The 21,761-nt window shown below is 47.8% G+C and overlaps 2 protein-coding genes across 2 annotated transcripts; both read left to right on the top strand.

Annotated features, from left to right (window-relative positions):
• The first annotated feature begins 1,569 nt into the window (after positions 1-1,569).
• LOC125508253 (probable leucine-rich repeat receptor-like protein kinase At1g35710) lies at positions 1,570-6,159 on the top strand. The gene is made up of 2 exons (XM_048672905.1): positions 1,570-5,018; positions 5,419-6,159. The coding sequence occupies exons 1-2, from the start codon at positions 1,727-1,729 to the stop codon at positions 5,784-5,786; spliced, it is 3,660 nt and encodes a 1,219-aa protein (XP_048528862.1). The 5' UTR covers positions 1,570-1,726; the 3' UTR covers positions 5,787-6,159.
• A 516-nt stretch (positions 6,160-6,675) lies between these two features.
• Positions 6,676-10,656, top strand: LOC125508259 (putative protein FAR1-RELATED SEQUENCE 10). The gene is made up of 7 exons (XM_048672911.1): positions 6,676-6,948; positions 7,068-7,256; positions 7,714-7,978; positions 8,075-8,762; positions 8,866-9,323; positions 9,468-9,755; positions 9,850-10,656. The coding sequence occupies exons 1-4, from the start codon at positions 6,773-6,775 to the stop codon at positions 8,543-8,545; spliced, it is 1,101 nt and encodes a 366-aa protein (XP_048528868.1). The 5' UTR covers positions 6,676-6,772; the 3' UTR covers positions 8,546-8,762; positions 8,866-9,323; positions 9,468-9,755; positions 9,850-10,656.
• Positions 10,657-21,761: the final 11,105 nt, after the last annotated feature.

Below are 21,761 nucleotides of genomic sequence, written 5' to 3'. Positions count from 1 at the left end.
CTCACCTGGAGATGGACAGAGTCCTTGTCTACTATGTCATGACATACTACACCGCCATGTTCCAGGGCTCCGTTGAGGATCCCAACTAGCACCTTACCTAGAAGACAAGGGTTCCATTACATGTCAAGATCTTCGTTTGGCTCGCTCTGCTCGATCAATGATGGACTACCGAGCGGCTTGGCAGACATGGGCTTCCTCACGTGCCCCTCTTCCTATTCCGTGATCAGGAGCCCGGGAGCATGCACCTCCAATTCGTCGGTTGTTCCTTCTCGAGGCAGTTCTGGCATGAGCTCCTTTCGTGGTGCCGATGCACTTCGAGGCCACTGCAGTGAGATGAGCAGTTCCAAGATTGGTGTGTGACCTCGTGCGTCACCACGCTCGTGGCTGCTCACAAAGGGCTCTCCTCCTTGCTACTTGTAGGCACCTGGCTTCTTTGGAAGCACCAGAACAACATCATGTTCGGCGGCGAGGCACCCTCCCTTCCGAGTCTGCCCAACCTCATCATCGGTGAGGCCCACCTCCGTTCTTCCTATGTAAACATTGGCTTGGCCAACATCCTTCCTGAGATAGTCCTCATGAGGCTTCATTCTTGTCCCCTCGTTGTAACCCACTTCCTCCTTACCCTCTCACGCTCCCGTTTTGGAACGCTGCTAGGGCACCTTGTACTCTATGTACTCTCTATCTTCTACTTACCAATGGAAGACATGCAAGCTCTTGCATATTCGTGAAAAAAAATACGACCCAAGCCCCATGCAGGTATGTCGCACACTTTTTCAACGCGTGTGACTAAAACACATGCGTGATAAGCTGCAAGACTGTGTGTGTGATATACTCTATCATGGTCTATATGCAACAAAAGAAAGAACATGTAGCAACTAATGATGGTATAAATCTCAAGGTGCATGAGATAGGTAGTGACAAGAGAAAATGAATTCGCATGCGCTCCACGCCACTATACAATTACTCTAGTCTAGGAAAAGAATCCAAAATAAGGCTGGCAACACGGTTTTCATGGCGGAACGTATAACTGAAACTTTAATTAATGAGTTCATTTATATTCTCGGATAGAGCGCGTCATGTAGATAGACGCTCTGGAACCCATACATTGTCCAAGTTTGGAGCGCAGTTACTGAAAACTGAACCCACGGGCCACACGGCATGGATGAGGCAGGGACGGACGGACAGGGTGGCGAAAGGAGGAACCCCCGGCGGTTGTCACCGTCCGGCAGCAGCTCACGGTCCAACTTCTAAATTTGCGGCTAATGAATCCAGACCGGCTTGGATTGGACCGCGATCACGATGGATCAATCAACGATTCTACTAGTAAGAGGAATGGAATCGTCCACCCATGATATGCCGGGCCATTTTATTCAAGTCAAAGCACTGCATTTTTTCATGGAACAAAAAAAAAAGAGGTCAAAGCACGGCAGGCCGCTGGTATCATGGACAAGCAAAGCACAGGCTGTCGGCCTGAAACCCTCTTTTCTCGCCGCTGGAATTCCGGTACGCGACGACGACGCCTCCAAGTCGCCGTACCCCGCTTCCCCACACACGCTCACGCCGCACCGCACCACCCAACCATACACATGGACGCCGTACTAGTAATAGTACTTGCCTACTCGAGTCAACCCGCGTCCCACTGAGCAGCCGCGCCGCGAGCTCAAATCCCCCCTCCTCTCGCCGCCCCTCCCCGTCCCCGTCTCCCCTCCCGACGGCGCGCCAGCCAATGCCGACGCCGGGCGCACGAGCCCTCATCCTCCTCCTCCCGCTCCTCGTCCTCCTCCTGCTCTCCGCCGGCGCCGCCAATGCCGCGACGGAGGCCGAGGCGCTGCTGGCCTGGAAGGCCAGCCTCGACCGCCCGCTCCCGGACGCGCTCGCCACCTGGGCCAACCCCGCGGGCCTCTGCTCCTCCTGGGAGGGCGTCTCCTGCGACGCCGCCGGCCGCGTCGACTCGCTCGCGCTCCGGGGGCTCGGCCTAGGCGGCACGCTCGACAAGCTCGACGCCGCGGCGCTCCCGGCCCTCGCCACGCTCGACCTCAACGGGAACAACTTCTTCGGCGCCATCCCGGCGAGCATCTCGCGCCTGCGCTCCCTCGCCACGCTCGACCTCGGCAGCAACGGCTTCAACGGCTCCATCCCGCCGCAGCTCGCCGACCTCTCCGGCCTGGTCGAGCTGCGTCTCTACAACAACAACCTCGCCGACGCCATCCCCCACCAGCTCAGCAGGCTCCCCAGGATCCAGCATTTCGATCTGGGTGCCAACTTCCTCACCGACCCGGACTACCGCAAGTTATCGCCGATGCCCACCGTCAGGTTCATGTCGCTCTACCTCAACTACCTCAACGGCGGCTTCCCGGAGTTCATCCTCAAGAGCGCCAACGTCACCTACCTCGACCTGTCGCAGAACAATTTCTCCGGGTCGATACCGGACTCGCTGGCGGAGAAGCTCCCCAACCTCATGTACCTCAACCTGTCCATCAATGCTTTCTCTGGGCGGATACCGCCGTCGCTGTCGAAGCTGAGGAATCTCCGGGACCTGAGGGTTTTAAACAATAATCTGACGGGAGGAGTCCCCGATTTCCTCGGGTCCATGTCCCAGCTCAGAGTCCTTGAACTCGGCGGCAACCTGCTCGGCGGGCCGATCCCGCCGGTACTTGGCCGGCTCCAAATGCTGCAACGCCTTGATCTCAAGAGCTCCGGGTTGAATTCCACTATTCCACCAGAGCTGGGCAACCTTGGCAATCTCAATTTGATGGAGCTGTCCATGAACCAGCTCACCGGTTTCCTGCCGCCGGCGTTCGCCGGGATGCGCAAAATGCGCGAGTTTGGCATATCGTCCAACAAACTCACCGGTCAGATTCCGCCGTCTTTGTTCAGGAGCTGGCCAGAGCTCATATCGTTCCAAGTGCAAATGAACTCATTCACCGGGAAGATTCCACCAGAGCTCGGCAAGGCAACCAAGCTGGATATCTTGTATCTCTTCAGCAACAACCTTACAGGCTCTATCCCAGCAGAGCTAGGCGAGCTGGTGAGCCTGACTCAGTTGGATTTGTCGGTGAACTCTCTCACGGGGCCGATCCCCAGCTCGTTCGGTAAGCTCACGAAGCTCAAGAGGCTGGCGCTCTTCTTCAACAAGCTTACCGGCACAATCCCGCCGGAGATTGGCAACATGACGGCGTTGGAAGTCTTGGATGTCAACACCAACAGTTTGGAAGGCGAGCTGCCCGCCACCATTACAGCGCTCAGAAATCTTCAATACCTTGCCCTGTTCGACAACAACTTCAGTGGTACCGTACCGCCGGACCTCGGGAAGGGGCTGAGCTTGACCGACGCAAGCTTTGCGAACAACAGCTTCTCCGGCGAACTGCCGCAGAGACTATGTGATGGCCTCGTGCTGCAGAACTTCACGGCGAACCACAACAACTTCAGCGGCACGCTACCACCGTGCCTCAAGAACTGCACAAATCTGTTCCGGGTGCGGTTGGAAGGGAACCACTTCACCGGCGACATCTCAGAGGCGTTCGGTGTCCACCCCAGGTTGGACTACCTGGACGTCTCTGGGAGCGAACTGACCGGTCGTCTATCTCCCGATTGGGGAAAATGCACCAATATCACCCGCCTACACATGGACGGCAATGGTTTATCAGGTGGCATTCCAGCGGCGTTTGGGAGCATGGCAAGCTTACAGGACCTCAGCTTGGCTGAGAATAATCTCACAGGAAGTGTTCCACCTGAGCTGGGCCAGCTCAGCCTCTTATTCAGTCTCAATCTTAGCCATAATGCCCTCTCGGGGTCAATTCCGGCAAATTTGGGCAGCAATTCCAAGTTACAGGCAGTCGATTTGTCTGGGAACTCGCTTACGGGGACGATACCGGCTGGCCTTAGCAAGCTCAGTTATCTAATTTTTCTTGATATGAGCAAGAACAAGTTGTCAGGGCAGATACCAGATGATCTCGGCAATCTTGTTCAGCTGCAGAGGCTTCTTGATCTGAGCAGTAACTCATTGTCAGGTGTGATCCCCTCGAATCTTCAGAAGCTGACGAATTTGCAGAAACTGAACCTGTCACACAACGATCTCAGTGGTTCAATACCAGCAGGGTTTTCTCGCATGTCAAGCCTTGATACAGTTGATTTCTCTTACAATCTACTCACCGGTAAGATACCATCAGGGAATGCTTTCCAGAACACATCAGCTGATGCCTACATTGGGAATTTGGGGCTCTGTGGTAATGTGCAAGGTATAACTTCTTGTGACCTTGGTTCTGGCGGTGCATCTTCAGGGCATCGCAAGAGAATAGTCATTGCAACAGTTGTGTCAGTTGTTGGGGTTGTGTTACTTGCAGCCCTTGCTGCTTGCCTCATACTGATATGCAGAAGGAGGCCTCGTGAGAAGAAAGTGCTGGAGGCTAACACCAATGATACTTTTGAGTCCATGATCTGGGAAAAGGAGGGAAAGTTCACATTCTTTGATATCGTGAATGCCACAGACAACTTCAACGAAACCTTCTGCATTGGTAAAGGAGGGTTCGGGGCCGTGTACAGGGCCGAGCTTGCAAGTGGGCAGGTTGTGGCCGTGAAGCGATTCCATGTCGCCGAGACAGGCGACATATCAGAGATTAGCAAAAAGAGCTTTGAGAATGAGATAAAGGCACTGACTGAGGTCCGCCACCGGAATATCGTCAAGCTCCATGGCTTCTGCACTAGCGGTGACTACATGTATCTGGTGTACGAGTACCTGGAAAGGGGCAGCTTGGCGAAGACATTGTACGGGGAGGAAGGGAAGAAGAAGCTGGACTGGGACGTGAGGATGAAGGTGATACAGGGGGTTGCTCATGCCCTGGCCTACCTGCATCATGACTGCAACCCGCCCATCGTTCATCGCGACATCACTTTGAATAATATCCTGCTTGAATCTGACTTTGAGCCACGGTTGTGTGATTTTGGCACCGCAAAGTTGCTTGGGTCTGCTTCGACGAACTGGACTTCTGTGGCAGGATCGTATGGCTACATGGCTCCAGGTACACATCTTATGCATACGATATATGACTTTTTAATAAGATGTATAGATGGAATGTTCATTAATTACTCGGTAACAATAAGCTTTGTCGAAACAACTTCAATAATACGAAGATCCCTACTGGTGTGGGACAATAACATGAAATATTATGACACATTATTTTAGATATTTCTATTCACAGTTCTTGAGAACCTAGTGAATCAAAAACACTTCTATCCTAGTTGGGCAATTGCCATCAAAGAGTTAAGTACTCAGAAGTAGTTGCTGCAGCCTTGCTAATATGTGTGTTTGGATCAGTGTCATTCCATATGCTCAAATTCCACAAAATTCAGACACCTACTTACCGAGGTCATATTGGAGCAGCACACTAACATATGACAGCTCTTGTTGTTTTCTTGCAGAATTTGCATACACAATGAGGGTGACAGAGAAGTGTGATGTTTACAGCTTCGGCGTTGTTGCACTGGAGATCCTGATGGGGAAGCACCCAGGTGACCTGCTAACCTCTCTGCCGGCGATATCCTCATCACAAGAAGACGATTTACTCCTCAAGGACATACTGGACCAGCGGTTGGACCCTCCAACGGAACAGCTTGCAGAAGAGGTTGTGTTCATCGTCAGGATAGCGCTTGCCTGCACCAGGGCAAAACCTGAATCCAGGCCTGCAATGCGATCCGTAGCACAAGAGATAGCAGCACATACCCAGGCCTACCTCTGCGAAGCATTCCGACTTATCACAATAAGCAAGCTAACAGACTACCAGAAGTGATGCACCTCTGTGCAAAGATTGTGAACCTACATGGCCAGGTGAAAATTGCAGACCTATTAATTCTGTAAAATGCAGTTTCAGACCCTCAAGTACTTTGTATGTCAGTTTAACTGCCAAAGACCAGCATTAGGAGAGCATATTGCGATTTTTTTTCTGACAAAGGATGAATTTTATTGAGCATATTGCGATAACTCTGTGATAAAATAGTTAGCCAAACTATCCTGAAGATTGTCTGACTGAAACAATGTCGGCGGTGATGTTTGTATTTCTCTTTGTAGTTGGTACTATCATTATGCTATTTCCTGTGAAGGGCTAAGCAGTAAGGTGTAACTGTAAGATATAGACAATAAAAAGGCAACAAGTGTTATGTCTCTGGAAATGGATAAAAAGATCTTGTCCAAATAGATAATGGCTATATCTATGCGATAAATCTTCTTATAGCTTCCTAAAGAAGAGAGATTGCATTAAGAAAACCACTGGCTAAAAAGTGTTGTGGAAAGTGATCCCATGCCACAACTTGAGTTACCTAGATTCAGGAAAACAATTTCCTCGCAGGGGCAGTACCCCGAGAAATCCACACCATAGTAGCGATTTCTGTGACCGTCGCTGTTGCTGATCAATCATTCGTCTCCATCAACGACACTATCATCACAAGAGTCCCATCCATGATCCATGGTCTCGTCGATCGTTTGATTGACAAATCAGAAGGGGCCTGACATCCCGAAGCGACTTTTCGGTAGACGGCGGCTTGTGTGGACTTAATCATGGCCGTCCAACCGTTCCTGGGGATTGGCAAACATCACTTCGCTGTCTCCCCCCTGTCCGTTCCCAGTAATAGGTATTAGGTTCATAGGCATATCGGTGTGGAACAAATGTTTCGTTGCTGTGGAGCTGGACTCGCGGAGTGCGTGGGCTGGTACACGGTGCAGCTGAGTTTGGTACAGTTGCAAAGATCACGTGACTAGTCTCGAGTCGAGGCGCAGGGCATGTTGGCCCACATCGCGTGGCCAGCTATCCCTTTCTCAAAGCACTGGCCGTCACGGCACAGGCCCATACGCCTCCTGCTGCTCCTTTCTCCAGTTCGTCTTCCTCCTCTGGATCGAGACCTTGGAGCCTGCTCCATGGACCTGTCCATGGAAACGGAGGGCGATTCCGAACAGAGGTAATTCAGATGCCACCTAGCAGAGCTACTAGTTTTTGTCTCACGCAAAAGATGAAGTTAGGATTAGATCTGGTTGCCGTTTGTCCCTGAAATTCCTTGATTTGATTTTTTCCGCTCAGGATTAGCCGTGGGCATGCGGGCAATACTGGTGCTGCCCGGCCTATAGAGTCCCAGGCTTCTATCAGCGTCGCCGAGGCTGACATTCGCCGTGCAGGGGACCTCCATAGCGGTGGCGGAGATGCCGGATTTCTTGGCGAGGACCCGCTCTTGCAAGTTTGTTCGGAGGCTACGAGCGGATGGACACGCAGGTAATCGCGCGTAGAACTGATTTCTTTTGTGTGCTGGTCATATATGCAAAAACGATTTCATTAGCATCTAGCTATATGTTATGTAGTTATTTAGTACAGGTCTGTACTAAATCCGCACTGTGTGTCTGACTGATTACATTAGGTTTCTGAAATTACTGGGATTATCTGCGTGCGGGCTGTTGCACAGTCTTCTTGATCTTTGAAATTGCATATCCTGTCCTGTTTGTAGCTAGTTTAACTAAAAAGTCGAGAGGTGTCGGAGTGCGATACTAGGAAAAGATTTTGTTTGCATATCTTGTTTTTTATCTGCAGTCCTGCTTTGTCGGGTTTGCCTTTGTATAAAATTGGAAATCAGGGGGGCAATAATTGACAGTTTCGTGTAATCTGGTGCATTGAGGAAGAGGAATTGATTTTCTTTTCTATGCGAATTATTTAATTTGTCTCTCAAAAATAACAGGGTAATGATCAGAAAGGCCCCCGCTGAGCGCGAGCTCAACCCGAACCGGAAAAGTGCCCTTGAATTGTCCATGAGGGCTTTCATATTGAAAAGAGATGGCAATGTTGTCAACCCAGCTGTCGGGACCTCTTTTGATTCATTGGATGAAGCCTATCAATTCTACAATTTATATTCGTGGGAGCTTGGATTTGGTATAAGGTATTCGAAAAGCAGGCTAAATGTGGAGCGGGTGAAGTGCATGCAGGAGATAGTCTGTGGATGTGCGGTGCGTTTGTTTTTCTTTTTGTGCATCACTGTTTGGGGAGAAAAAGTCTGCAAGAATATGTTATAGGCTGACAAATCATGTTATGTGCATCGGCAGGGTAAACCGGAGAGGGAGAATACAAGATCAACACGGTGCGGTTGTGCCCGGATCAGGCTGCTTCGGTCGGACGACAATGGATGGTATATTTCAGAGCACCGGGCGGCACACAACCACTCTTTGTCAAGCACTTGTGGTGAGAAGATGCATTGGCCGTCGCACAGGCTCATTGACCGGTATACTAAGGATCTTGTTAGGCAGCTTAGAGAGAACAATGTCAGTCTTGGAAAGGTTTTTAGTATAGTTGGTAGTTTTTTTGGAACAGTTTATAATGTGCCATTTACAAAACGGTCACTGAAGACGCTGTGTTGCAAGTTGAACAAGGAGCAGTCTGATTCAGATGCCCGGAAAACAATGGACATACTTGCGGAGATGAAGGCAAACGATCCAGAATTCAACTATACTGTCCAGGTTGATGACGAGAGCAGGATTAAGACACTTATGTGGGTTAACGGGCGTAGTGTGGACTAGTATAGGTGTTTCGGAGATGTTGTAACATTTGATACCACATACAGGACCAACCTATATGACATGCCATTCGGTTTGTTTGTAGGAGTGAACAATCACTTCCAGAGCATAATTTTCGGAGGTGTCATGCTGAGGGATGAGAAGGAGGACACATTCAAGTGGGTTTTCCGTGAATTCATCAGGATGGTCGGGGGTAAACACCCGCAAACAATATTAACAGGTACGGCTAGATTAGGGGTAGATGTGAATCTCTCATTTTTCTTGAACCAATACTTTCCATGATGTAAGCTCCTAATGGATCTAATTTACTTTACTGGTTGCAGACCAGGCGCGGTCAATGGAATTGGCTATAGAAACAGAGATGCCCAATACAACACATAGGTGGTGTAAATGGCATGTGCTGAAGAAAGCAAAGGAATCAATGGGGGTTTTGTGGAGCAAGAAAACTGATTTCAAAAGTGAATTTCATAAGCTGGTTCATCACATGGTCACGGAGCAAGAGTTCGAGGATGGATGGTCTGCAATGCTTGATAAATATTCACTGAGAAAGCACCCGTACCTTACTCAAATTTATGAGGTGTGGCATAAGTGGGCAAAGCCGTATTTCAGAGGTGTTTTTTGCGCAAAGATGACTAGTACTCAACGGAGTGAAAGTGCCAATCACATGCTTAAAAGTTATGTCCCCCCGGGCTGTCCAATGCATCTGTTCCTCAAACAGTACGAGAAGCTCCAGTTTGACAGAGAGTCTGAAGAGAGCTTCCAGGAGAAACGAACCGCACTGGTATGTTCTGAGAAAAGAGTCGGCCGGTCGCTTTACTAGTTAGTAAACCAATCTCCATAGACATGTTCTTGATTGGTAGATGTATTAGACGAAGTGTACACCGATGCCTGATCTGTTCATTTTTTGTGTTTTGATATGTTTCAGAGTGGGGTTTTGTTGCGAGTAAATCTTCCAATTGAGAGGCATGCTAGCAAGATATACACAAGGGCAATGTTTGAGCAATTTGGAGATGCTTTGTACAAGGCAGGGGCCTATGAACTGGATGTTGTTGTCCCGAAAAAGATATACATTCTTACTCACGTTGATGCTCTGGCAAGAGAGAAATGAAGCAAAGTACAGTTCAAGGTTGAAGTCGATGATGATCAGAGTTTCTTTAATTACGGATGTGGGATTTTCGAGCACTCTGGAATGGTTTTCTGTCATTCGTTGAAGGTAAGTAAAAACATCTTCGTATGATGCTACACAACGTCATCTGCCATGCAAACAAAGTTGTGCTAGTCTGAGGTCTCATTTGCTGTGGTGGCAGGTTATGATTGAGCTCAAATTGAGCAAGATCCCAGATAAGCACATACTAAAACGCTGGACTAGGGATGCCCGCGATATATTGCCGGAGCACCTTGTTCGATACCAGAAGGACAGAGGGCCGCATGGTTTTGATACTTACAGGCACAACGCCATGTACATGAAGGCGCTTGAATGTGTTAGGCTGGGCGATAGTAATGTGAAGTGCTATGATGTTTTCATGGCCATGATGAAGGAGGTTTACACAACTCTTCTCCCCCTAAGCCATGACAAGGATGGTATGGGACTCGAAGAGCGTGAGGCTTTGGAGCAGAGAGCCAAAGATGGTACCCATGGTGACAAAAATGCTGATGCATGTATTAATATTGTTGACGGGGATGCATTGTCAAACTGTTCTTGGATTGCTCCTGCAAAAGAGATGGGCTAGCCGGGGAGGCCAACCACTAGCAGAGACAAGGCTCCGTATGAAGATAAAATGAAGAGGTCAAGGTTTTGTGCGATATGCCGGGTGAAGGGGCACAAGAGCACGACATGTCCGGAAAGGGGAGATATTCCGAAAGCTCCAAGGAAGATGCCTAAGTGTGGGAAATGTGGAGTGCTCGGACATCGTCGAAACTCTTGCGGAAAGCGGGCAGAACCCTTTGTGCCTAATTTCCTGTAGTTTATGTCGTCAGCAAATTTGGTTTGTGTTTGTATTTGTAGCTTGGGTAGAAATGTATTGTTGATATCCAGGCTTACAATGAGTTCAAGCGTGCGACTGGGTTATGCTTAAATCTTTTTATATGACTTTGGTAATTTTCACTCATGTTACTGCCATATTTGTGGACTGATTTTGGGTGGGAAACTCGGAAATAATTTGCGAAGCATTCCAAATGCCCAGTTGTCGGGCAATTGGGCCGCGGTCTGATCGGAAAAATGGGCCTTGGGGGAGGCAGAGATCTCTGGGTAGGATCGTTTCCCATTGTTGGGAATGAAACCTTTTTTTTCATTGCTATGCGACACATGCGATGTGTCGATGGCACCCCGCGCGTGCTCGACTAGTCAGAGGCGTGGGAGAACTGATGTGATCGTGTGCTGATGCATGCCCAGCATTTTGATTAGACAACTCGCAGCACTGGGCACGTCTCGTGAATTTTCATGAGGCATGGCCGGTGAGGTCTTTGGAACAAACTGACGAGCAGGCGCAGATGTGCTTGCACCTACCCACCGTAAGGCCAACCCTTGGGCACAGCGGCGGAGTTATGTGTGTTGTCCACTCCCGGGTAAAAAGGATTGCATTTATGATAAAATAGATTTGGTTTGACTGCAAATACGGCTGGGGTGTTTGTTTCATCTACATGCGCTGGGGAGTTTGTTTCATCTTCATGCTAATTGTATGGTCTTGCAAAAAAACTGTTTTAGAAAACCTTTGTCAAGCTGTATCGTGTGTGCGATCAGTGCCCGGATGTCAGAACAGCTAGTTTTTCATGGTTGATATTTGTTGGTCAACCTGTTTGTCAAGAAAACGTGGTTAGGCGTGTGTAAAAAACCCTGTTGTGCTGATGGTTGACACAACGAAAAGGAACACTGGACAAAGACGTGCAGCGAGCGGCGCGGTTGTCTCCTGCTGCGGCAAAGCACTGTGCTAGCGAGGTCGCCCATGTGTTCTAGGACATGGACATGTCACAGTGTAGGTTCGCTGCCCAAAAACTTTATAATCGCGATGATGGCGTGCTTGGCGTGGGATGGGGGTGTACTGGGCATGACAAGATGTGTTTCACAGACAAAGATGGAGAACACATGGGCGAGTAAATGCGTATGTACTGTTATTGTCAACTTTACCAAGCTTCACTCGTGATTTCCCCCTCCTGTATGAGCCTATGGAGTCGCTCAATCGGCCTGGCTTGCTAAGATTCAAAATTTCACCACCCCGTAGCTTTGGAGCGCTTGGGATTCAAAATTTGAATGGATGGAGTTGGAGGGAATATGAAAATTTGGATACGCTATATATAGAGGTGGCGGGATTCCACGGAATTCATGCTTGCAAGGATTTGATGGCGCCCACCAATAGTGCACCCATCCACTCCGCGGTAACTACCTCGGATGGCACAACTCTGGCGCCCAGCTCGCTGATTGTTAGTACTATTCCCACTAATACTTGCTTATGTTGGAAAGTTGGGCTATTTGCTTGACCTAGTTTTTTGTGATTTTCCAACGTGCAGCAGGGTGGCGCCGTGCATGGTGTGGGCAACGACATCGTGTCTCATGCATCGGCCTCTCTTTGCACCGCAGCAGATGAGGTTAGATTATGGATTGAAAAATTAGAAACTCAACTTCATTTTGTTTTCTCTTCTCGCTAGTGATGATTTGCGTGTCTACAGGCCAGCGTGTTTGGGCAAGGGCCAGTTGATCGTGCTGTGATTGAGATGGTGGAAGTGGCTGAAAATGTAACGAACTACTTTTAATTTCTTGCATTATTACACCTTTGAATTTCCTCGATGATTTGTTGTGCTTACTTGATTTGCTTGTTTTGTTAGGCTATCGTGCTTCCTCAGATACATAACGCGGTTGAGGAGACGGGGGAGTTTGATCCATTGGACTACAATGCTCCTGCTGGTGCTAATGAGCTCGCGGATGGTGATAATGAATCGGGTACAGGCAATGTTGATCGAGCTGCTGCTGATGATGACGTCGACAGCCCACCAAGCAAGCGCCTGAAGATTTAGTTTACCTCGTCCATGGGAGTTATGGTGTGGCGTGTGTTTGAAAATTAGTATGCTATGTAGAGAGTGCACGTGAGTTGAATTATCTTAGTTCGTTAGTGTAAGCTTATGGATTAGAATGACAATGATTTGCTGACGTTGCAAAAAAATGATTAAAGACTGGCCTGACTTGTGTGGCCCAATGCATGCGTTGTGTGGCTGATGTGCCTAAGTGCTGCCATGCAGAAGGGCACGCTGGTAGTCCTGTGCTAACCGGGTTCACCTAACGCTGCTCCGTTAGGACGCATGCCGAATGGATGGAGCATTTGTATATATACCCCGTCCTGGACCAACTGAGTATCCATTCCACCCCACCCCGCCACCTCTCTCCCTTGGGAGCACCGCCACACACGCACCACCATTGAAGGCTGCTGAAGAAGAATGTAATCTCTTTGCATCTCTTTGCTCTCTGTCCAACTCCATTCCTACTAGTAAGTTTCCTTTTGTTCAGTTTGCCATGCTGACTACCTCGTCCCCTCCTTTGCTTTGGATGAATCAGATCTAGTAGGCTGGCTGGTGGGGGGCATGGCGCAGGGGAGACCACCAAAGGGCGCGTCTCCGGCAGCTGCGGCAATGCCGGCAACTGGTTCTTCCTCGGCGGCGGCGAGCAGGCGTCCTCCGACAGTACATACCAGCTTCACCTCCATGGCCTTGCAATCCCTTGCTGGTGAATGGAACCCCGAGGTCAGAAGTGTTTTCAAAGATGTAGGCATGGAGCAGTTGTGCAAGATCAGGGTGTTAGGCAACACGAATAGGATCTTTTCCATGTCTTTGATCTCTAGAATAAACCCAGATAACATGATGATGGACATGGGTGATGGGGTTTTCATAGAGATCAACATTAGGGAGGTTGCTAGATGTATCGGTCTTGAGCCAGGTGGTAGGAAGATAGACATCGCCGGTGGGCGTTGCCTTGCAGATCGTGAGGGCTTGCTTGGCCATGTGCATGGGCTACTTGGCACTGGAATGCCAAGGTCGAACAACATCCCTGTTTACAAAGTCAAGAAAATAGTTCAGGGTGCTAGTAGGGGTGCCATAGAGGGTGAGGAGCGAACAACCATGAAGGTGGCTGTGACACTGTTAGCCAGCTCGACTTTCCTTGTGCCTACTGGTGCCACAGCAAAGATTGCAAATGAGCTACTCCCTGTTGTGGCCGATCCAGAGAGTATAGCAGAGTTTGATTTCTGCGATTATGTTGTTGAGGGGCTGAGGGAAGCAGCACGGAAGCTAAGGCATGATCTCAGCTTTGATCCTACTTTGGTTAACCTAAGTGGGTGCCTCATCATCCCACAGGTTAGTTCGATCCCACTAATCTAGCTCAAATGCAGTCGTGCCTACTATATTATGTGTTCTGTTTTTTTTTCACGTGGCAAAAAATGCTAGATAATCTGGCTGGATTACCACGAGCATGGTCGCCAAGGCAGGCTACTGTTATCCATCCCGAGGCTTGCTGATTACTCTGATGTAAAGCTAAATGAGCAAATCCGGAAGCATGCAGCTGCTCATGGCATAGAGTGCGGCCTAGAGGTAAAAATGTGTACTTGTTTATATTTCTCGAGACTGTCTGCATGCATTGCCAATTAACTCCATGTGTCTCTCTGTCGGATTCAGTTAGGAGATGTTCCCCGTTCTTCGCCGGCAAATATCATTGGTTGGTCTGGCAGTGCTACAAAGATCGGTGGTGAGAGCAGTGCGGCTGGTGGATCAGCTGGTGCTGCATCGCATGCCCCAAGCACTCCCGCTGCGACAAGTGGCTTGTCTGATGAGGTACATGGATGGAAAGCTGCTTGCACAGTTTTTAAAAATCGTTTGTTGTCCTCTGTCTTGGTCAGTTGCTATTGCTAACTCCATTTTTTGATCTGTTGTTATGAACATCAAGATCCTTGCTTCTTTCAAAGCTGCAATGGATTACCAGTACCAGATACGCGAGGCTGAATTTGTGAAGGTGGTTGACACTATCAGGGACAGTGTCCTGGAGGATATCAAGAAGAAGGCCGCGGAAAACAGGCAGAAAGATCTGGAGCAGACTTTGGATTTCTTCCTGGCGCACGTGAAAAGGCATTCTTCAGTGGCGGCTATGTTTCCTTGTAACATGCCTGACGCGCCAAGTAACCCAAAATCTACAGGTATTGATGTTTTTCTTCTCCTGCGTCTATGTTTATGTGCTATCTTGTTTGACACTGATTGCAGTTTTGTCATTTGCAGTTGCAGAAGACCTTGCTGCAAGTTCTAGGAAAGCAGCTCATGAGCTGATGGCTGTGGTTGTGCAAAACCAGAACGTTGATAGTGCTAATGCAGCTCAAGTTGCGGGGAATAACGGCGACAACAATATGACTGGAGTAATTCCATCGGATGTCCTTGTGACAACAACAGGTAATTACACATGAGCGACGCGCTACTATAACCTAGATGACCGACTTACTAATTTTCTGTTCAAAGTAGCTGCTGCACCAGGGGGAACACGCGATGACAGTGAGGAAGAGATCAAACCGATGGTGGTTGTTGACCGCAAGGGGAAGGGGAGAGCAACAGATGGTATGATCACGACCATGCTCCCGCTGTGGCATTCTTATAATTACCTTGTAAGTTCTGATTCATTTTCATTTTGCATGTGTATCAGACATAGCTCCCAGGGCCACTCGTCAGAAGACCATGCATGAGGTCCTTGCTCCTTCCTCTGCACACAATATGTCCGGGCCTGAGACCCCAAGTGGGCTAGTTGACACGTCTATGTACTATGTGATGACTGAAGGTATACACCTGAATGAACTACAAACGATTCAAAAACATTTGTGGTATCTAACTTGTCGTTTCGTTTGAATGCAGATTATGTGATGCAAGCGGCTATTGCACAAGCTGGTGCTGCTGATGATGGGACGCATGCCACATCAATTGCCAAGTACACGCCGATACGCAACAAAAGGCTAATTCTGCCTGGAGTTGAGGAAAGCCCTTCTGATATTCCTAATCCGCTAGGTATGATTCATTTGGTGATCACACATGAGCTTTCCTGGGCCGTGTTAGACATATTGACATGGTAATTTCTTCTTATGTGCAGCTATAGTTCATCCAGATGCATACCTCGCCCCAGAACTAGACTATGGTTACTCGCCTTTCGAGCTTGAGCTGAAGCAGGTCCACTATCCCGATCATGTTTGCCTTGGATTTTACGACGGAGTCGAGTACCTCACCTGCAGGGATACTCTTGCAAGGTGAGACTAAATGCATAAAGTTGCTGGAAATGTTTTAGTGTTTGCTTCCAATTAACTAACGATTTGTTGTTTGTCTTGTTAGTATTTGGTATGACAGCTCGCGACCAACACCTTTGAAACTGGATGGCAACAAGATCAAGTACCAATACAGTCTGACAGGGGAGATGCACTACAATGGGATGGAGGCTTGGGTACGTGGCTTCAATGAGAGAGAGATCAAGATGGTGGACATGGTTGGATTACCAGTATGGAGGGGGTTTGCATCTCCTGACGTGCCTGTAAGTGAATATGAAACACTAAACTTCGTATAAGCAGTTCTGATGTATCCGATGCTGACAAAACTTGTTTCTTGGGTGTAGTTGCACTTTGAGAACATCATGGACCCGGAGGGGGCTGCCGTGTTGCGGAGCTTGCTTTCTACGGGAAGCATTGGCTTTCAGTTGAAATTCTGTCGCTTGGTACGTTTCCTAAATGTGTTGTCAAAGCGCTATGACTGTTGTTGCCCAAAACTGAACTTTCCCATGCTCATGTAGATAATGATGCCTGTGTCAATGATGAGAGACTGGTGCTTGTACGTGTTTGACATGCTTATGAAGAGACTGAACGTGCTGGACCCAGTTCTCACATAGATGAGTTCAGATGCATATAGAGCTAAGCACAGGAAGACAATCTTGCTTATGCTTAATGGCATGAAGCGCGGGGGTGCCTTGTTGGATGATGGATGGCAGATGAACATGTCTGAGTGGACAGTGAGGTACAATAGAAACATGCATGTTGCATGTGGCAGGTGCGTTGATTGTTCATTGTGCGATAGTATGTTTGCAGACCAATAATCTTTATCTGATGTATATGCTTGTGATTGCAGTGGTGAGTCTCCTGGCTACATAGCTTACTATGCAGATAACTTCAATGGGACTCGTCTGGAGCACGACGTGCCAGAGGTAAGAGAGCTGTTATTAATTCTCAGAAAGTCAAAAAATTCTCTGTATCCAGCAGAAAATGACTAGCTGTTGTTGTATTTGCAATAGGTTGGTCTGGCGACTAGGAGGAAGAGGATGCTGTACGAGACGATGGCGGCAAAGGGGAACACTGCACCACACCCAGGGATCATGGAGCAGCTCACTGATGAAGATTAGATTGGGCGTAGTAGAGGTGTGTGGTCGGTTTAGGACGTTGTTATCGTAGGGGAGAATCATTTTGCGATGCCGTGGACAAGCAAAGTGGCTGTCTTTTGGTCAAAACATTGTGACTGATGGTGCTTGTTTAGTTTCAACATAGCTGCTACTTGTGAGCTGACGTATGCTATTAATGTACTGCCATCCATCGTGTGTTTGATGTGATGGCTCCTTTTGCTCAACGTCTCTTTCCCTTTTGAATTTTGAACTAGCCGTTGCTGCATGCGTGCTCTATAAGAAGAGGCCATGGTGGAGGGTGCTGTTGCCAACCAGCAAGCTCTCAGAAATACCAGCAATGGCATCCTCTGCTTCCTCTTCCTCTAGAGCTCGTTCCTCCTCTCGTAGAGTGATTTCTGGACAAGTGAGATCCCCAGTTAGGTACAGAGAAGGACCCCTGGACTATGAGCCGTTCACACCATGCGATTGTCGTGAGAAGCCAAAGGCGGCTATGTGGATCTCATGGAGTGACGAGAATCCAGGAAGGAGATACAAGACATGTTATCGCGCAAGGGTGAGTGCGTTCACGGAATCTCTTGGCATGTTTCTGGCTATTGATGTTTGTTTTTGATAGAATCAGTGGTCTTAATTTTGATCTGTGTTCTGGTCATTTGGCAGAGGGGAGGGTGCGATTTCTACCAGTGGCATGACGACCCGATCACAAATCCTTTCCTTAAGCAACTGGTAATTGATCTTAGGGACCAGGTCTGGTTACTTGAGAGGACAAACGCTGTTCTGCAAGATGCAGCAAGGGCGGCAGAAACTGAGGCGGCCAATCTATCTCACCAGCTTGCACAAGCCATGGAGCCGGCCATGGATAGCGGTGAAAAGATCATGGTGGCTGGTGTGGCTGGTGTTGCCCGCCAGCATGATGGTACTGCTCGCGTTGCCGGCAAACACCACCTGATCAAGTCTGTGTGTGTGGTTGTTGTAGCTCTGGCATTCTACATGTTGTTCATGGCTGTGTAATTCGAGTCAGTATTGCTATGATTATGAGTATCTTGTAGTAGTTTGGAGTTGTGTGATGCATCCTAATTTATTAGTTTGCCGTTGGTCGTGTACCAGAACCACTTATCAGTGTCAAATCTGTTGTAAAAAGGTGTTGTTTGCAAAAAACCAGTATGATAAAAAATGGGTATGGTGAAAAAACTTGGCTAATGGAAGGATTTCACTCCTAACAAAACAAATATATTATTTTTCCGATCATACAAATAGAAGCTTTCCCATTTAAACAGAGGGAGTCATCCCTTAGGAAAAAATGGACTGACACAATTTGAATTGAGAGCGACCAAATTTAGAAACAATGTTCCTCCCAAATTTTGTTTGATAACAACACTGCATCTAGCAAAAAACATAACTTTCTAGTGCTTAAGGGAACGCTTAAAATGTCTCGGGGATATCTAGTATTCTTATAGATACATTGGTGGCGGCGGGTGAATCGATCTACATGACATGAGCATCAACAAGCTGGTCACAGAGCTACGAATGATCCCTTGATAGCTTCAAGTGCATCGGAAGGCACTGGCGATTCATTTCCCTGAAGGCGCATAACCTCGTACAGCATCAGGTTCCTGTGTATCTCCAGGTTTGCCTGTGTGCATTTGTGATGCTAGTTAGTACACGTAAGGAAAGCTACGGTGGTTTTTGTAGCTAAAAAGCTGCTTACCTTGGTTAGTGGGATATGGAGTTTGTCGCCATCATAATTCCTAGCGAAGAACGAAGAGCACACACCGTAGTCCTCCCTGTTCGAAAATATATTTTGGACAACTTAGAGAGCATTCGTACCAACCAAAGTATGCAGCATATGATCTATGTTTTTCCAAAACTTACTTATCAATGTTCTCTAGCATGATAACAGGAAATGCCCGGGTCCATTCTCCAGAACTGCAATGCCAGGAATCATATAGGGATTGGATGCATCTGAAGAGGGCGGCGTGAAGCAAGTCAGATACGTATGTGTGCATGTTGATCCTTCGGTTGCTAAACCCAAATGGTCCAACTGCCGGGTCAAGTACTGCAATCCTTCTTCTGAGCATGTCAAATGAGTAGACGGACCAGCTGCCGGGCAGCAGTGCAGGGATATGCCACTGGCGGAAAAAATATAGTTCATGAATCATCCATGAAAAAAAATGATAAAACGGGAATTGGTTTTGTGTTTTATGGTTAGAGTTTACCATCCGGCTAGAGGCTGGGTTGAAAATCTCGTTTTCTTCGGTAAATGTTGCACGGATGGACTGGATCGTCAATGGATCCGCATTTGACAAAACCGCAGTCTGAAAAAAAGATAACATCCTTAGCAAACATAGTGATTAAAAAGGTGAGAATGAAACTAAATATTTTGCTTGGATTAGTTGTAGGACTCACAGCAAAGTCGGGCTCTAGAAACTTCCTCCAGAACATGGTCAATGTGTCCTTTGTGAAGCTCTTGTCCATCTGTGACAGTCTCCTAAATATAGCAGCACACATCTCATGGCTAAGCTGTTCTTTGCCTGATAGTTGTTGCTGGATTTCAATGCCGTCAAGTAATATGAGTCTCAGCTTCGGATGCATAATCCATTTCCTGGACGCAAAATGTAGAGTGAGAACATTGGTCTAATAGATTTGCCAAAAGAAAAATGTTCAGTGAATGGTTTGCGACTACCTTTCAAGAAGAAAAGTGGCCGACCCAGCCAACCAATATTTTATGGCCCTGAGAACTGGAGCTGCCGGCGGCAAAGGGACTGACCCAATTGCCCATGGGTCACGAGCGATGTTGCATTTAGTAATCCGAATTCTGTCTGGCACGTTGTCGTTCGTAGTTCCGAATGTCACATATCCAGAGCTCGGGCGTTGCTCAGCATAGTATGTAACAATGCTAGCAGTCAGGTCGCCAAAGAATGCATATATACTATCGGCAACCTCACGGCGACTGTCTTGCTTTGCTGACAAGGATGAATTGTTGATAGTATCAACAGCTGAAGGGCTAATAGTTTGGAGTGGGTCATCCAATCGCACACAGACCTTCTTCGATGATTCCCCCTGGATGGACGGGCTGAACACAACTCCCCTCTTCCGCGCAATGGAGCTATTGGCAGATGAGCTACCTGTGACATCACATCAATTTTATACTAGACATTGTTAAAATTCCATAGCTGGTATATTGAGCTGGTCATCCTACGCAAAATGGTAGCATTATTCTGGAACAAACCTTCATTTTCAAGTTGTCTGGGCAGCCTGGACGCAACCTTATTGGCAAGGGGGGTGACGAACGTGTGGTCTAGTTTGTCTTGCATAGGGATGGTCGCCAAGTTGGGGCAATCGCTTTGGTTTTCACTCTTCATGATGCAATGTTTACGCCCATTGGCCTTGCAACAAGCGCAGTTCTCAGCTATGCAATTGATGAGTTTGTCCGCAAATGTGAACATTGATGACTGAAAAGCCTGCCTCATCTCCGAAATGTTGGCCAACCCACGCGCATTTTGCTCTCGGAGGAGTATCCCAAGCTTCTCGCTGGACTATTGGGAAAAAGGATTTTCATAAATTAGTATGAACTACGCTGGGATTCAGATTGGTTGACCAAAAAAAGATCGATACATGTACTTACTATTGATGGGTGGTTTGTCCGTAGATGGTTTGAGAAATCTTGGGGTCCAATTTTGGCGTAGGTAGCTCTTAAAATAGGGGCGGAGGGCATCTGGGCTCGTTTCGTCGTGGTGGATGTCCTTGGAATGTTTTCGTCTGCAGGATCAGTGGATGCGCAGACGAGGCCCTTGCTGATGTTTTGTTCAGACCGAACCTGACCAGAGAAAAAAATGGCGTTAGGTACAAGTCATTTTGTGCCTAATTGGTTTTATTCGCTGTTTTTGTTTTGGCATGGATTTTCGTAAACTGACCGATGCGCCGTGGTATGATATTTCACCTCCTCCCATGCTGACCGCTATGATCTCAATCATCTTTTTCATGGACTCATACTCGAAAAGTGCTATCCTTGGATACATTCCGCGTGGCTTGTTCATTTGACCAAGGTCTAGGCTGTCCAGGACGAACACCTGAAACAAATGAAGTTGTCATTGTCAGATTAAGGTAACAAAGATGTGAGCGAACACAAAAAGTATGGTAGTGGTCGATGTTCTCGGATTAATACCTGTAGGAACAAATGGCATCCGACAATGTGAATGGTCGGGTTTCGCTTAGAGACATCTGACTTGAATTTCCTGACAGCATGGAACAGGTGCTTCAGAAGGTAGCTGCACCAGTTCCATTTTCTGATTTTGCTAACATCATTCAGGGCAGCCCAGAAATCTATTGTTATGTAGTCATGCTTGGCTGATGGGGCAAGAACATGGCCAACTACAAAGATGACGAATGCAATTTTGAAACACTGGATATCAATCTGTCTGGACTGGGCTGTGATGTCCCGTAACAGGTATGCCTCTGCCGCCTTCAAGCTGTGTGTACCTTTGTCACTGATGCTAGCTGCAAAACGTGTATACTCAATGCAAGCTTCTGATGGTTCGACACATTCAGGTCCAATTACTAGCTCACCGCGTGGTATTGCAAAAATAGAGTGAACTGACTTGTCTGTAAGCTCAAGCATGCCCTGGCCTTCCAGGTTGATCACGCTGCTGTCAACATCGACTCTATCCATGAGGTAAGCACTGTACTTAAGATTGATCTTTTGCCACGACTTAATCCGAAGCAAACCATCAAAACCTATTTCTCTGACTAGTTGTTTCTTGAAGTCCGAAAACTTGGAAATAACAGAGCCTAACTTCAACAACGAGAGCCTAGACGTAATTGATGGTGTCCCTG

The sequence above is a fragment of the Triticum urartu genome, chromosome 1 (assembly GCF_003073215.2).
Source record: "Triticum urartu cultivar G1812 chromosome 1, Tu2.1, whole genome shotgun sequence".
Taxonomy (NCBI): domain Eukaryota; kingdom Viridiplantae; phylum Streptophyta; class Magnoliopsida; order Poales; family Poaceae; genus Triticum; species Triticum urartu.
This window is presented reverse-complemented; position numbering and strand designations above follow the sequence as displayed.